Source organism: Tupaia chinensis, unplaced genomic scaffold (assembly GCF_000334495.1).
Source record: "Tupaia chinensis unplaced genomic scaffold, TupChi_1.0 Scaffold000054_1, whole genome shotgun sequence".
In the NCBI taxonomy this organism is placed as follows: Eukaryota; Metazoa; Chordata; class Mammalia; order Scandentia; family Tupaiidae; genus Tupaia; species Tupaia belangeri.
In genome coordinates, this window is record NW_006159512.1 from 4,821,081 (window position 1) to 4,838,580 (window position 17,500).

General features: G+C 37.6%; 1 protein-coding gene and 1 pseudogene across 1 annotated transcript in view; both read left to right on the forward strand.

Annotated features, from left to right (window-relative positions):
• MYBPC1 (myosin binding protein C1) overlaps window positions 1-13,814 on the forward strand; it is an 86,820-nt gene extending 73,006 nt beyond the window's left edge. Inside the window, exons 26-30 of the mRNA XM_027775564.1 lie at window positions 4,145-4,304; window positions 5,353-5,489; window positions 8,602-8,788; window positions 10,968-11,026; window positions 13,597-13,814. Coding sequence (XP_027631365.1) covers window positions 4,145-4,304; window positions 5,353-5,489; window positions 8,602-8,788; window positions 10,968-11,026; window positions 13,597-13,647 — 594 coding nt within the window. The 3' untranslated portion in view covers window positions 13,648-13,814. The remainder of the gene's footprint in view (window positions 1-4,144; window positions 4,305-5,352; window positions 5,490-8,601; window positions 8,789-10,967; window positions 11,027-13,596) is intronic.
• Window positions 1,181-3,093, forward strand: LOC102486088 (kinetochore protein NDC80 homolog pseudogene; annotated as a pseudogene).
• Window positions 13,815-17,500: the final 3,686 nt, after the last annotated feature.

Consider the following 17,500-nt stretch of genomic DNA (forward strand, 5'->3'; position numbering starts at 1 on the left):
CCCCCTGGGGGGTGATTTCTCGCTTTCTGTCTCCCTGTCTCTCTCTGTCTGTCTGGTGAGTGCATGCGCCCTATAGTGAAAAATCTCTCAAAATAAATAAATAAATAAAAATAAATAAATAAATAAATAAATAAATGAAAAATACCCCAAATTCATAGGTAACAATGGTCCCTAAAAGACTTAACGTAATTTTTTTTTCATTTTTGTCAGTAAGTGTATTTTCTTAATGGTATTAAAAAATGTGTGGTGCAATGTGATTTTCCTCTGGTTGCAAGATAAACTTTGAACCATTCTATTTCTTGGTGTGTTAAGGGAAAAAACTGAAAAAAAATTAATGTAGTTTTAACTTCTCATTCATCATTTATTCAAGATTTGATAAATATTCATTTTATGCACAGTTCCTGTTAGGTACAGACACAATGATAGGCTCTGGGAATATAAGAGATGAGAAGAAAAGTCCGGCTTTCTGTCATGGTGTGTCCACTCTAATTAGTGAAGTAGATATTAAATAAGTAAAATAGTAAATATGTAATATATAATAACACAAGGTAGGAAATGCTGTGAGAAAAGTTAGCCAGGTTAACATGGTACAGTATGACCAAAGAGCTGAGGTAGAATGATGAGAGGGAAAAACAAGTAAGGGAGAGGTGATATCTAAGCAAAGGTCTGAAAGAACCTAACTTAATGATATTCAATAAATCTACTGGACAGTGTTAATCATTTTGTTTTCTTTTTAAAAAATAATTATTTTTTATCTTATTAATTTTTATTGTTGTTCAATTTGACCAGAGAGAGACAGAGAAGGAGAGTAAGAAGGCAAGCCACCAAGTCTGGGACTCAAACTGGTCAGCCATGTAGTCCAATGCCTCAACCACCATAACACCTGTTAGCCCCTGGTGTTAATTTTTCTCTAGTAATTTAGGTTCATCTCTACCTAATAATAGGTCATTTAGCACTGCAATTCTATAATTATACTTTGTCCTACAAAAGATGGATAGATAGACAAACAGGTAGATAGATTAATAGGTGGCAAACACTGTACAATGATGAAGAAATTATAAAGGTAGAGGAAAGAATTGGTGTTTTGGCGGGGTGCTAGTGAATCTACCTGACAGTTTGCATGGTTTATAGAAATTCGGTCCCTGGATCGCGTCGGAAAACTGGAGAAAAGGTCAGAAGCATGAAGCGCAGTTCAGTTTCCACTGGTGGTGCTGGCCGCCTCTCTATGCAGGATTTATGATCCCAGGACTTAAATAAACAAGGTCTCCATACCCCTCAAACCAAAGAGAAACCGACCTTTGGAAAGTTGAATATAAACAGACCCACATCTGAAAGAAAAGTCTTTATATTTGGTAAAAGAACTGGTGGGCATGGATCCCGGAATAGTCAATTTGGTATATTTTCCACTTCTTAAAAAATCAAAGACCCAAGACCACTTAATGACAAAGCCTTCATTCAGCAGTGTATTCGACAACTCTGTGAGTTTCTTACAGAAAATGGTTATGCATCTAGTGTTTCCATGAAATCTCTTCAAGCTCCATCTGTTAAAAGCTTCCTAAAGATCTTCACTTTTCTCTATGGCTTTCTGTGTCCTTCATATGAACTTCCTGACACAAAGTTTGAAGAAGTTCCAAGGATCTTTAAAGATCTTGGGTAGCCTTTTGCGTTATCCGAAAGCTCCCTGTATACAGTAGGGGCTCCTCATACATGGCCTCACATTGTGGCAGCCTTGGTTTGGCTAATTGACTGCATCAAGATACGTACAGCCATGAAAGAAAGTTCACCTTTCTTTGATGATGGACAACCCTGGGGAGAAGAAACTGAAGATGGAATTATGCATAATAATTGTTTTTGGATTACACCATAAAATGCTATGAAAGTTTCATGTCTGGTGCTGACAGCTTTGAAGAGATGAATGCAGAATAGCAGTCAAATCTGAAGGATTTATTTAATGTAGATGCTTCCAAGCTGGAATCATTAGCAGCAAAAAACAAAGAGTTGAATGAACAGATTGCAAGATTGGAACAAGAAAGAGAAAAAGAACCGAATTGTCTAGAGTCATTGAGAAAACTGAAAGCTTCTTTACAAGCAGATGTTCAACAATATCAGGCATTACATGAGCAATTTGGAGTCTCATTCAGCCAGTCTTGACCAGAAATTGAATAGTCTCAATGAAATTGGTAGAGTAGAGCTAGAGTGTGAAACAATAAAACAAGAGAATACTCGACTACAGAATATTGTTGATAACCAGAAGTATTCAGTTGCAGACACTGAGAGAATAAATCATGAAAGAAATGAATTGCAGCAGACTATTAATAAGTTAACCAAGGAACTAGAGTCTGAACAGCAGCAGTTGTGGCATGAGGAGCCAGAGGCAAAGAGGCAATTGAAACACAGTTAGCAGAGTATCATAAGTTAGCTAGAAAATTAAAACTTATTCCTAAGGGTGTTGAGAATTCCAAAGGATATGACTTTGAAATTAAGTTTAATCCTGAATCTGGTGCCAACTGCCTTGTCAAGTACAGAGCTCAAGTTTATGCGCCTCTCAAGGAACTCCTGAATGAAACCAAAGAAGAAATTAATAAGGCTCTAAATAAAAAAATGGGTTTAGAGGATACTTTAGAACAATTGAATACAATGATAACAGAAAGCAGGAGAAGTGTGAGAACTCTCAAAGAAGAAGTCCAAAAACTGGATGATCTTTACAAACACAAAGTTAAGGAAGCTGAGGAAGAGGATGAAAAATGTGCCAATGAGCTTGAGTCCTTGGAGAAACACAAGCACCTGCTATGAAGTGCTGTTAACGAGGGTCTCAGTGAAGCTATGAATGAATTAGATGCTGTTCAACGGGAATATCAACTAGTTGTGCAGACTACAGCTGAAGAAAGACAAAAAGTTGGAAATAACTTGCAGCGTCTTTTAGAGATGGTTGCTACACACGTAGGGTCTGTGGAGAAACACCTTGAGGAGCAGATTATTAAAGTTGGTAGAGAATGTGAAGACTGCATGTCTGAAGATCTCTTGGAAAATATTGGAGAGATTGAAGACAAGTATAAGAAGAAAGCTGCTCTACTTAAGGCTTCTGATGAATGAGGATACATTTTTTACTACATCTTTATAAATCTAGTTTATTAACAAAAAAATGCATATAACTGAAATTATGATAACAATGTTAATAATTTAAATTATGACAATATGGATTGCTATCGTTAAGTGTGAAAAACAAATTATATACATGCCTGTAGTAAATTGCATCAAAGTAAAAAAAGAAAAAAGAAATTATAAAGATAGAAGATGACATCTAGGTATATAAATCAAATATGTAAATAAAGATTAAATTAGTGGTCCAGCAGTGATTAAAGTGTTGGACTCCTACTTGTTCAAGTCCCAGACCCAATAACTTGAAAATCATGCCAGGCACATGTGCATGCATACCCAAAATCCCAAGAGAAGAATGGAGAAAGGATTGCAGTGTGGCCATTCTCCTGAGGTGGGGGGGGGGTGACTTCTCGCTTTTTCACTCTCTGTCTCTCTCTGGTGAGCTCGCACACCCTATGGCAAAAAAAAAAAACTAAAAGAAAAAAACCTTAAATTACATAATCAATTATGCTGGCCAACCATGATTCAATCCTGGCCTCAGTCGCTTGAAAAAAAAAAAAAAGAAAGGAAGAAAGAAAGAAGAAAGAAAGAAAGAAAGAAAGAAAGAAAGAAAGAAAGAAAGAAAGAAAGAAAGAGAGAGAAAGAAAGAAAGAGAAAGAAAGAAAGAGAAAGAAAAAGAAAAAACACTGAGTATTTGTGCATGTGTGCCCAAAATCCTCATGGCAAGAAGAAATGGCGGAAAAGGGATTGTGGCATGACCACACTCCATTGGAAAGGTACATTCTCTTTCTCTCCCTCTCTGTCTCTCTTGGTGAGTGTACATACCCTTGGTAATTAAGAAATTATCTAGCCAAATGCAAATGGACTGTAAAATATGAAACATATCAAGTATACATTATTACTCTTGATATCAAAATTAGTGCATTTTTTTTCTTTTTATTAATGAACATCTTTGTTATTTATTCAAATCAATAGTTGGAAAGGGTTGGGTATTTTTTAGTGATTTTTCTCAAAATTCTCTCTCTCTCTTTTTTTTTTTTTCCAGGAATGGTTCACTGTCATAGAGCATTATCACCGCACCAATGCCACCATTACTGAACTGGTCATAGGGAATGAATATTATTTCCGGGTCTTTGCTGAAAACATGTGCGGCCTCAGTGAGGATGCAACAATGACTAAAGAAAGTGCTGTGATTGCCAAGGATGGTGAGTTGGTAGTGGACTGACATTTGGAAACTGTTTGATGGTAATTAAATGGTGAGTACTGAAAGAAGAGATACAGTGAATGGTAATAAGAAAATGGTTTAAAAAATTTTATAAAATTATGGTACCAATGTTCAGGTAAAAAGTTTTAAGTGAGGGCCAGAGGTGGTGTGGAGGTTGAAGTGACTGGATCCCACATGGCTAGGCAACAGTCCAGACCTGCTGGCTTTAAAAAAATACCACCTGGGTATATGTGTGTGCATTCTCAAAATCCTGAGAGGAGAAGAGATTGATTGCAGTGTGGCCATCCCCCCGGTGAGTGATTTCTCTCTCTCTCTTTGTCTCTTTGTTGAGCACATTTGCCCTATAGCAAACTTTTTTAAAAAAAATTCAAGCTAAATATATATTATTACAGCATAATTTACAAATATAAGAATTAATTTATTCTGACTTCTGGGCAGTGGATCTATAAATGGTTACGATCCAACAGTAGACATTTACTTCTTGAATTTCTGTTACTTTTATTCTTATACACTTTCCCATATAGCTACACCTGGGACCCATTCTGTAATGAAGGCAGAAGCTAAATTCAATCTTTATTATTTCATTTCCTCATAGATCACTCTCTTTCTTAAAGTGTGTGCTTATGATTTTCACATTAGAAAAAATTTCTGATTAAAACACAGAAAGACCCCAAAGTCTTCTCAATATTTGTTTTAGTTTCAGGTGCCACTCTTACTGACTCTGCTTTAAGTAACTCATGAATAAAATATGCTAAGAATAACATATTCTCAGGCCAATTTCTTTATTTGTTAAAAATAATTATTTAATTTAATTAATTTATTATTATTATATTTTTAATTTTCTATAGGGCATGTGCGCACACCAGAGAGAAACAGAAAGAGACAGAGGAAAGCAAGCCACCAGGTCCAAGACTTGAACCACAAGTCAGCCATGTGGGAGTCCAACACCTCAACTATCTCGCTACCTGCTGGGTCTTCTCAGGCCAATTTGTATATTTTTTAACATGTTCTTAATGCTTACTTTCAAGGTAAAATCTATAAAAATCCAGTGTATGAAGACTTTGATTTCACAGAGGCGCCCATGTTTACACAACCTTTGGTTAACACCTATGCCATAGCTGGTTACAACGCCACCCTGAACTGCAGCGTGAGAGGAAATCCTAAGGTACCATGTTTTTCTGTCATTTCAGTTAAATTTAAGGATTGACCCCAAAGTTCCTATTTAATATTTGCTATATTATTTGGAATTATAAGTAATAGTATAAACTGACCTTCCAGCTGCTATTTGTGTCTCTCTGGGATCAGGGGGAGGATAGAGAATGATGGTGTTGATGAATAATTAGGTACATTGTTCAAATATAGTGGTAAAAATGCTTATGTATCTTTACTAAGCAATACCTTTTAAGGAAAAAGAACAAACCACTTATATTTAAAAGAGATGAAAAGTGGCATAGTGGTTACAGCACTGGACTCCTACATGGCCAGCCTTGGCTCAAGTCCTTGACCTGGTGGCTTGAAAATCACGCCAAGCATGTGTACATTCATGCCTACAATCCTGAGAGGAGAATAGAGAAAAAGGGATCGCAGCATGGCCGTCGCCTCTAGGGGGCGATTTCTCATTTTCCCTCTGTCTCTCTCTGGTGAGCACAAGCACCCTATGGCAAAATTATTAAAAAAAGAAAAATAAAGCCGAAAGGTAAAGAAATGGAAATGATATTGTTTTCTCTGGAAAAGTAAGTAGTGGTATTGATTCATCAAGGATTCTATAGTGGATTAAAGTAAATAAAAATCACACCATACAAGGCAGAATATAAAATGGACTTTGATGGAGTCCTGATGGAGGTGTAGTCGCTCTGTGAGGATGACCCGCATGGGAGGGTTCCAGGTTCACATTCAGAGACATCCTTAGGACCAGGCATGTAGGCCATGATCTGGGACTGAGTGAGGCTGGAGATGGAGTGCAGCATTAGGGCCCTGTTGAAGATCTTCTCTCTCTCTCTCATTGAAGAAATAAATGAATAAACATTTTTTACATGATTTTATGTGCAGAGTGCTAACAATAGAGAGAGCCCATCTGATTGAAGAGATCTAGAAAAGGTTTTAAATGTTATATGTTGGCATTTAAAAAAAACCCAACAAATTCCTGAATGTTTTCCATAGAGATATATATCCCTGGGTGACACTGAGGGAAATTGTCCTAGAATTTGGTAAAATGGTAAACATGGTGTTTTCCCCATATATACCAAGATCATAAAGAGGAAAATGAAAGGATGAGGCCAGATAAGAGGAAAATCAAAGGATGAGGCCAGATTGAGTATAGGCAGAAGACACAAGTCAAGTTTGTATTTACTTGAAAGTGATGTTGATACTTTAAGAGGAAATGAGAAGGAGGCAGATATATAGGTTCACTGGGAGCTTGGGAGAAAGACTAGGACTATTGCTCTCAGTTTTGGAGTTCCAGACATGATGGTGCTACATTCTATACCTCGGTGCAGAAGCTCTAGAAAGGCATACCATTGAGGAAGGAAGGTGATGAGGGGAAAGCCAAGGACCAAGGTGTGAGCCTCTGTGAATGCTCCCATCCAAAAGGTGGAAGGAGGAAGAGAACCCTGTAAAAGAAACAGAAGAGGTACCATCTCTAGGTTGTGAACTAGACAAAATAATACAAGAGGTGGAAGAGAGAACATAGAGGGTTTGTATTCACAGAAGGAAGAAGGCAATATGAGAAGGGAATGAAGGTCAATGATATCAAATGTAGTTCAGAGATCAAGGAGAATGGCGTCATCATCCTGGGCAAGTGGGTCCTTACTAACCTTGTGGTGTCTTGTTGGAGAAGACTCATTCACTGGATGATGAATACAGATGTCAGAGAGGAGATGAAGAAATGAAGAAGCATATCTAGCCCATAAAAAATTAGAGAAAAATATCAGGAAGGGGAAAGAGAGAAATCTGATAGTCATGACACCTTATGGGGACTGTCTGAAAAATGCCTAGCAACATAGACTTTCTAGGATGAATTAACACCATGGACCTGTAAATCAAAACTTTTTAAAAAAATAGGATGACCTGATCTTGATTCACAGTGGTAGCATAATGCTTTGTGATGCTGAAAGATACAGAAGATCAGGGTTCAGTTCCTGTGATGACCTGCATACATGGGGCATGTGTGTGCTTTTCTTCAATCCTAGCTAGTTGAGAAAGGCTGGGAGTGGATCAAAGCATGTGACCCTATTTCTCTCTTTCTTACTCGTAGGTCTCTCTATAAATAAACAAACCTTAAAAATCGTTTTATTAATTTAAAAATATTTACTTAAGAAATATAGATTATATGGACCAGGGAATGACATAATGGTTACATTGCTGTACTCTCACGTGGTTGACCGTGATTTGAGTCCCAGACCCAGTGGCTTAAATCTCACGCCAGACACAAGTGTGTGTATGCCCAAAATCCCAAGAAGAGATTGGAGAAGGGATTGCAGCATAGCCATCCCCTCTGGGGAATAATTACTCACTTTCTATCTCTCTCTGTCTCTGAAGAACACACGCTTCCTATAGCAAAAATCTCTCTTAAAAAAATAGATTGTATACATTCAAGGTGTGTACTATGATTTTATATATGAACACATTACATATGGATTATTACAAGCTAATTAACATAGTCATCACTATCTATCCTAAAGATTTAGAGGCCTAGAACTTGTTCATCTTATAACTGAAACTTCGTACCCTTGTAAATACAATTAAATTCAATGGAATCTGTTTGGGAAGATTGCCCTAGAGCTATCCCTGAAAAAATTGGCTTTCTTCTTCAGAACTACTCATTTGCTTTCTTGCCAAGCACTAAGTAGAAAATAATTTGAGGAAAACAGTGCTCAAATTAATTTCTTCTTAGCTATGCTTTTTCTCTTTAAAATTCTGTCACTGACTTTGATGGTCTGTCTTTACGTTAAGCACAAATAGTTTTTTTTTTTTTTTTTTAGAGAGATTTTCACTGTAGGGCACGTGCGCTCGCCAGACAGACAGAGAGAGACATAGAGACAGAAAGCGAGAAATCACCCCCCAGGGGGGATGGTCACGCCGCAATCCCTTCTCCTCCATTCTCCTCTTGGGATCTTGGGCATGCACGCACACGCGCCCGGCGTGAGTTTTAAGCCACCGGGTCCGGGACACGAACCGCGGTCGACTACGTGGGAGTCCAGCGACATAGCCATTACGCTAACTGCTGGTTCCCCAAGCACAAATAGTTTTGACCTAACTTTTTTCCATCTTCACTTCAGCCCAAAATAACCTGGATGAAAAACAAAGTTGCTATTGTGGATGACCCAAGATACAGGATGTTCAGCAATCAGGGGGTCTGTACACTGGAGATCCGCAAGCCAAGTCCCTATGACGGAGGCACTTACTGCTGCAAAGCAGTCAATGACCTCGGGACGGTGGAGATAGAATGCAAACTGGAGGTGAAAGGTATGACATCTCAGATCTTGTGTATAAGCTAAGGTTAAAGACTGTCATTTCACTATTGTTCCTAATCAGAACCCAAATTGTTTGCCAATATGCTTCAACTGGAATGGCGAGAAGGGCAATGAGGGAGGGAATTTGAAGAAGACATTTTTATATTCTGCATTCACTCCAACTTATCTGTTGAAAGTAACTTGATTAAGTCAACTTTTAAAAATCTCTTATTAACTAAATGAATATTAATTTCAGTAGAATAATTTCAATAGAATATTAGTATGTATACACCCTGGCGAGAATGAATGAAGTCAAGGGGCTATTATTTTGGTGACAGAGTCCATCTATAAATAGAAGCCTAGTACAAAAACTCATTTAGTGACACTTCAGTTAAGGAATTCACACTATTTTCATTTACTCTTTTGTGAAACTCCTAATATGAATATGGGTAAGTTTGCTAATTTAGTATTTTATTTTATACATATATAATATCATATACTCCCATGTTGAGATATCAGAAAGTTCATGGAGATATGTAATTAAGGTTTGAGTTTATGTTGAAGCCAAAAAAATTGAAATCCATGCATTTTTAAAAATAATACACATTTTCCATGAACTTTTTGAAGACACCCTCTCATATAACAAATTGCTTTTTAAAATTTCTAACTAGAGGGAACCAGCAGTTAGCGTAATGGCTATGTTGCTGGACTCCCACGTAGTCGACCGCGGTTCACGTTCCAGACCCGGTGGCTTAAAACACGCCAGGCGCGTGTGCATGCGTGCCCAAGATCCCGAGAGGAGAATGGAGGAGAAGGGATTGCGGCGTGATCATCCCTTCTGGGGGGTGATATCTTGCTTTCTGTCTCTATGTCTTTCTCTGTCTGTCTGGCGAGAGCACGCGCCCTTTAGCAAAAACCTCTCCAAAAAAAATAAATAAATAAATTTCTAACTAGAGAACTTCCATTTATAGGTATGATTTCATTTATACTTTTCAGAAGTATAGGAACTAAATATAAACTGAGAAAACACATAAGGATTTATGTGATAGACAAGTCTCAGCATAACCTGCCATCTTAATCAATTGTCATTGATTAAACCAATTAAGTCAATTAACTTCATTAATTGGCTATAGTTTTTATACTGAAGTTTTCTTTGACTGTCAGTATCTACTTTAAGACACCATGAAGAACCCTACAAGGAAGAGTTCTCAGTATGAGACAATGGGTGACTTGATCCTAATGTGTTTTCTCTCATTCTTAACCATTTTATATAGCCATTCTGTGATTGTCTTTATTTCTCCTACTTCTCCCTATAATTAAGAAATTATGACCAAAAATGAGAGTAATGACTTTATATGTGTGTGTGTGTGTGTGTGTGTGTGTATACACATTTATTAAAGCATAGTAAATGCTTAGAGTATTTAAAAAATAGTCTTTTAGTCCTAAGTCAAATATTAATATGGTGTAGAAACTTCTCGGACAAAATAATTTCCTTTTACAACTTTTCAAAACTTGTGTTCGTTCCAATGATTTGTCTGTCCTCAGATAGATACTACATTCGTAGTCAAATGATAGTGATATTACTTTACTGACAAACATAAAGAATATATTATGCCTATAAAATTTCAAACCTTACTGCTGAAATAGTCTTTACAAGTTAAAAAAAAAGTTAGTTGCTTTATTAGTTTTAAGTAATGATTAAGGTAATAGTTGCAAAGTATCTGGCTTCTAAATTCCTAGGCTTATTAGTTCCAAGGTATCATTGGTACCATACATTTCAACATTGCAAACCAACAAACAAACAAAATGCTACCACTTATTTGTGCTTCAAAAATAACTGAATGTTGGTAATGGCATAAAATTATGCTTCCATAGCAGCTCAATATTTGGGGTCCTTCATAAAAGCAAATAATGTTATGTATATAACGGATGTCTTCTTTTTAGCAAGTGTATAGTAAATTGTGTAGTAATTGAATATGATTAATGTATTCTAATACATGAGTTAATAATAAGGTATCAATTGTGATATATTGATAAAAACTTTTGGTACTAGAAGTAAAGTTGAGATTATTTATTATCAGATTGTTATATGATAACAGGCAACTTGAATCGAGTTAAGTTGTGGGGGAAAAAAAGGTAAGAATGTTAACTGAGAATAAATAAATACTGGTACAAATATTCTGATTCTACAGTGATATATCAAGGAGTAAATACCCCTGGACAACCAGTCTTCCTGGAGGGGCAGCAACAGGTTTAAAAAGTTCATATCCCACTGGATATTTCTACTTTCTGTTCCATTCCTCTTACATGAAAATGCATTTTGCATGTAAAGCTTGACTGTCTCATTTGCTTTTAATCATATTTCTTAGCAGCTCATGGCATACATTGTTTATGTCATGAACAAGGAAGGCCAAATTATTCAAGGATATTAAGTAATGTAGAAATCAAGTTTTGTCAGAAAACCAAGTACCATGCCACATGGCCCTATAAATAAAGCCAGAAAGCAATAGTTGAAGATGATCTCTTTTCTTATAAGACTAACAGAACTTGGGACCCAATGACATTACTATTTTCATTTTTCAAATATAGAAATATATGTTCTCTTTTTAAGGTAGTTTACCATATAGATGTTCTAGATTTGTGACGAAATTCGGAAAACCGAACATTTTAAAGTTGTAGAAAAATGTGCTCTGGGTAATTCTGATGGAGTGAGGATATAAAAATAGATCTAATACTTGGAAACTTTCTAACTGAAAATTTTCCAATGATAAATTATCAGTAGAAGATCCATAACCCATCTGTTAGACATTTTTGAACATTTTCGTGAGACCCAAATTGTTTGTGTTTATGAACTTAAAAGGAAAGAAATTCTAGGCCCCATTAGAAAATACAACAAATAAGCAACCAAATGAGTCTTCTCATACAGGTATGATTTACCCCCATTTGAAGAAGCAAATTAAGTGTTCTTTGGGGCTGGATAAGCAACCTGGTGTAAACTCGAATGTTGTAGATTTATGCCTGAGTTTACAATGTTTGCTTTCTGAATTTTCAGAGATAATGTCAATTTTCAAAACGGAAAAATTAGGGCTCTTTAATGTTTTGTAGATTATAGATATAGTTGCTTGCAGCCTAAGTTTAAGTATTATGTTTCTTTACATCAGTTATACATGAGTTCAAAATACAACATTAAGTGTACACTAGTTAATATTTATACTTGATAATTTTGCCTTTTAGAATTCAACATATATATATGTACACTAACACTTTTGTCTGTTGTCCATGTTTTTCTTTTGTTGAAAAACATAATATATATATGTTGTAGGGGTTTTTTTTTTGTTTTTTTTTTGTAAAGCTAATGGTTTGAAAGCTCTTACCATAAATATTCACTGTACCACAGATTGGCTTTACCACCTATTCCAGCAAAGTGGTTGTGCATATTAATAAATGTTTTACATATTAATTATTCTTTGAAGTGACTGGATCCCTACCTTTCATCCCATGTGCTTCTATTTTTCTACATCTTTCACATGACTAAGGATTAATGAAATCACCTCATCATAATCGTGACTATAATTTCATCCAGCAAGTACTCAACTTTGGTGTTAGCACTTTATTAATGCTTACAACTCTCTCTCTCTCTCTCTTTCTCTCTTTTCCTTAGTTGTAGCACAGTAAGGATTTTTGAATGTATATTGTCATCTAAGGTAAGCTTTCATATGGTTTTGGCATATGAAGCTTATGACTGTCATAAGCCATACCAAGCTCGTGGAGTATGGCATGATTTTCATTATGTAATCCAATGAAAACAGGATCTTTAAAATCGCTAACTTTGTAGTTTTAATTTGCATTTCAGTATCTTGAAATTAACAGCTAGTACTTATTGATCACAGTAGTCTCCTGTTAAGAAGCAAGTTGTTGAATGCAATAGAGCATGAATCAAAGCATTTAATGTAGATGAAAATGAGTGATCCCAAGCATCCTGAATTCTTTGCATCAAGGAATGGACATGTACATAAGTGGCATCATTTCTATCAATATGTGACTTGAGTTTTTTTTTTAATTTTAATTAAAGGAGAATGATTTTCTCAAATTTGCATTAAAGAAGTTCTAAGAATGTTCAAATGGCATGCTGTTTTTGTCTGGACGTGAATTTATTAGCTAGTAGTAAAGCACTTCACTAAAGGACCATGAATTTTTGTAGTTTCATGGGCCCTCTCTTGAAGGGTATTTTGATTTTTTTTCATAATTTAGAATCATGAAAGGTAGGTACAAAACATTAGCAGGTACTGCTCTCATCTTTGGAAGATATTTTAACAAAATATTTCCAATCTTTACACTTTTGATAATATATAAATGACCATAGTTAAAGAGAGTGGTTTACTGTTTTCCAATGAGCTTGGATTGGAATTTGTTTTTTCCCCTAAAAACAACATTAACAAACAGGAAACAGACCTCCCTGCTGATCCATACCATGGTTATGTCTTTATTCTACCATTCACTCAGACCATTAAATCATCTATGGAGGAGTCAGCAAAAATACTTTCCAACCATTTAGGAATTTAAACTCAGAGTGAACAACAGTTTTGGGAAAAAAACTGCTCTGGGTCTGCTGGGAACTTGCTTTTCCTTCTAAATGCCAAATGCTTTAAATTTTAAATGTACTAAAACTGGGAGGTTTCCAAGTAGGGACTGAATGAATCTTTGTAAGGAATGGGAACATAATTAGCACATTTGCAGTCAGCTAGACAAGAGGTATTATTATTTCAGCAGTTTTCACGTAGTCGGTTTTGATTGTTCTTTCTTCGCTCTTGTCCTCTTTAGGTGGGCTCTCCTTCTGCAGACTTCTCTTGCAAGGTGTGCCTCCGAACATAATTGATTCCTATTTGCGAGATTTACAATCCAGCAATCCTGAGGAATACTGAGGGCCTGGCCACTGCCTCTCTGCACTCCACTGCCTCTCTGCTTTGAAACCTGATTGAAATGAGAAAACATTTTTTGTTGTTGTTTTTTCACCAGGCCCCGAAGCGTGGTCATTTTCTTTCCTCCTAATGTTGAAGAGAAAAAAAAAAAAAAAAGTTTGCACTGATTGTTTAATTAAAAAGGCAAACAAAATCTCATTTGAAGCTGGCACTTGGGTCACTATTTTCTGTTCTTGGTTGTTGTACTTTATGAAAAAAAGCAAACTACAAGATAAGCAAAAATAGTAAAAAACATTTTAGTTTAAAATAATAGGCTGTAAATGTTTTTTCCCCAAAGTAAAAAGCATAATGCAATACACTATGATAGAATTTTGAAAAGTCATATTTCCCTTGACTTAATAGATTTTTCTAAGGAAAGCAGAGTTCTTAATTGTACACAAGCTTGCTCAACACCACGATCTATGCCCTTTTTTTCCCATTTGAATTCAGTAAAAGATTTCTTAAAGTCTAACTTGGAAACAAATTTTCTCAGGACAAGGGAAAGTATATTCTGTGAAACAGAGGTTCCCAACCACCAGGGCCTGTGACCTGTTAGGAACCCAACCACAGGTTGAATGTAGGATGTAAGCAGCAGGCAGCAAGCAAAGCTTCATCTGTGTTTACAGCCACTACCCATCAGTCTGAGCTCCACCTCCAGTCAGAGCAGTGAGGGGGTCCGGGGGTCATTAGATTCTCAGAGGACTGTGAACCCTATGGCAAACTGTACGAACAAGAGACCTAGGTTGCCTGCTCTCATAAACCATCCCACCGTCACCACCAGGGAAAAATTGTCTTCCACAAAGACAGGCTAGAAAGGTTGGAAATCACTGCTATAGAAGGTCCACAAATCTGAAATCTTTATGATGAAATGATACCATATGTATGTGTTTGGGATGATGTGCTTAGACACAGAACCGAGGACATAAGTTAGGAGCCAGGATGGTGCCAAACTCAGGACTGACATCCCTGTTGTCTCTGGCAGGGTATTCTGGCCAAATACGCCAGAATTCCCACCCCAACAACTGATTATAGTGATGGAGATCTATTACAGGATATGGAGCAGTTAAATATTTAGGGTTTCCTGATGGTATCCATTCAATCTGATGGAAATCTTTTTTCAAAATAGAGTAGCCAAAGGGGCCAGCATTGGCAGTGGTGGTTGAGGCAATAGATTTGCACATAACCAACAGCAGTTCAAGTCTTGGACCTGGCAATTTGAGTGTTGCACTGGGCATGTGTGCATGCATGCCCGGAATCCTGAGAGAAGGGAGGAGAGAGGACTGCATCATGGCCATCCCCCCTTGTGTGTGTGAAAAAAAAAGTTTGCACTGATTGTTTAATTAAAAAGGCAAACAAAATCTCATTTGAAGCTGGCACTTGGGTCACTATTTTCTGTTCTTGGTTGTTGTACTTTATGAAAAAAAGCAAACTACAAGATAAGCAAAAATAGTAAAAAACATTTTAGTTTAAAATAATAGGCTGTAAATGTTTTTTCCCCAAAGTAAAAAGCATAATGCAATACACTATGATAGAATTTTGAAAAGTCATATTTCCCTTGACTTAATAGATTTTTCTAAGGAAAGCAGAGTTCTTAATTGTACACAAGCTTGCTCAACACCACGATCTATGCCCTTTTTTTCCCATTTGAATTCAGTAAAAGATTTCTTAAAGTCTAACTTGGAAACAAATTTTCTCAGGACAAGGGAAAGTATATTCTGTGAAACAGAGGTTCCCAACCACCAGGGCCTGTGACCTGTTAGGAACCCAACCACAGGTTGAATGTAGGATGTAAGCAGCAGGCAGCAAGCAAAGCTTCATCTGTGTTTACAGCCACTACCCATCAGTCTGAGCTCCACCTCCAGTCAGAGCAGTGAGGGGGTCCGGGGGTCATTAGATTCTCAGAGGACTGTGAACCCTATGGCAAACTGTACGAACAAGAGACCTAGGTTGCCTGCTCTCATAAACCATCCCACCGTCACCACCAGGGAAAAATTGTCTTCCACAAAGACAGGCTAGAAAGGTTGGAAATCACTGCTATAGAAGGTCCACAAATCTGAAATCTTTATGATGAAATGATACCATATGTATGTGTTTGGGATGATGTGCTTAGACACAGAACCGAGGACATAAGTTAGGAGCCAGGATGGTGCCAAACTCAGGACTGACATCCCTGTTGTCTCTGGCAGGGTATTCTGGCCAAATACGCCAGAATTCCCACCCCAACAACTGATTATAGTGATGGAGATCTATTACAGGATATGGAGCAGTTAAATATTTAGGGTTTCCTGATGGTATCCATTCAATCTGATGGAAATCTTTTTTCAAAATAGAGTAGCCAAAGGGGCCAGCATTGGCAGTGGTGGTTGAGGCAATAGATTTGCACATAACCAACAGCAGTTCAAGTCTTGGACCTGGCAATTTGAGTGTTGCACTGGGCATGTGTGCATGCATGCCCGGAATCCTGAGAGAAGGGAGGAGAGAGGACTGCATCATGGCCATCCCCCCTTGTGTGTGTGTGGGGGGGGTGATTTCTCACTTTTCCCCTCTCTTCTCCAGTGAGCACATGTGCCCTATGATTTAAAAAAAAAAAATTAGCAGCTGAGAAACAGTTTTACTAACCCATCATCTTTACAGCAATTTGCTTTACTCTTCCTGATATTAAAAGTTTCCGTTAAGGGGGACCAGCACTTAGGATAATGGCTATGTCACTGGACTCCTATGTAGTCGACCACAGTTTGAGCCCTGGACCCAGTGGCTTAAACTCACGCTGGGCGCATGTGCGTGCATGTCCAATATCCCGAGAGGAGAATGGAGGAGAAGGGATTGCGGCATGACCGTCCCCCCTGGGGGGTTGATTTCTCGCTTTCTGTCCCTCTGTCTCTCTCTTTCTGGCGTGCGCACAGGCCTTATAGCAAAAACCTCTCAAAAAAAAAAAAATTCCATTAAGGGGATGGAATAGAATGTAAGGAACTATACCATCATTGTTTATTTCCTCCTCACCTTTTTTCTTTTTAGTCTTTTGTTCCAGGGGCCAGCTATATTGTGACTTGTGGGTAGGCCCACAGCATTTAGGGATGACATTTAAAAATGTGTTCTGGGCCAGCAGATGGCATGGTGGTTAAAGCATTGGATTTCACGTGACTGACTCCACAGCCTGAGTCCTGGACCTGGTGCCTTGAAAAACACACTGGGCATGTGTGCTTGCATGCTCAAACTCTCAAGAGGAAGAAAGGAGGAGAGGGATTGTGGTGTGGCCGTCCTGCTCTAGAGGGCCATTTCTCACTTTCCCTCTTTTCCCTCTTTCTCTGTCTCTCTCTGGCAAATGCATGGGTCCTATGGCAAAAATCTAAAAAAAGAAAAATTCTATTCTGCTTCCTTTCCAGTTTACAGCCAGAACTTGCAATGGTAGTCATGGATCTGGGTCGATGTCGGTACCCAAAGGGAAGGGTAGGTGGTCCAGGTAGTTACAGTATACTCAGGAACTACAAGAGCACACTGTAGTATGTGTCCAACGGTGGTGGCTCCCCTCTTTTCCGCTCTACTTGACTGGTGACCTTGCCTTCCTAGGGTTTAAGAAATTGGCTCTAACTCCCCCTCCTCTGCTCCCAACAGCCGTGAAGTGAAGTGAGAAAGTATACTAGCCCTACATTAACACCCATCTTAATCAGGAATCGATTCACACATGACTGGCTAAAATATTTCACATAAAGGAAGTCCAGCTCTCTATAAAGGCATGAAGACCACGTCTCCATGTGCGAACCAAATAA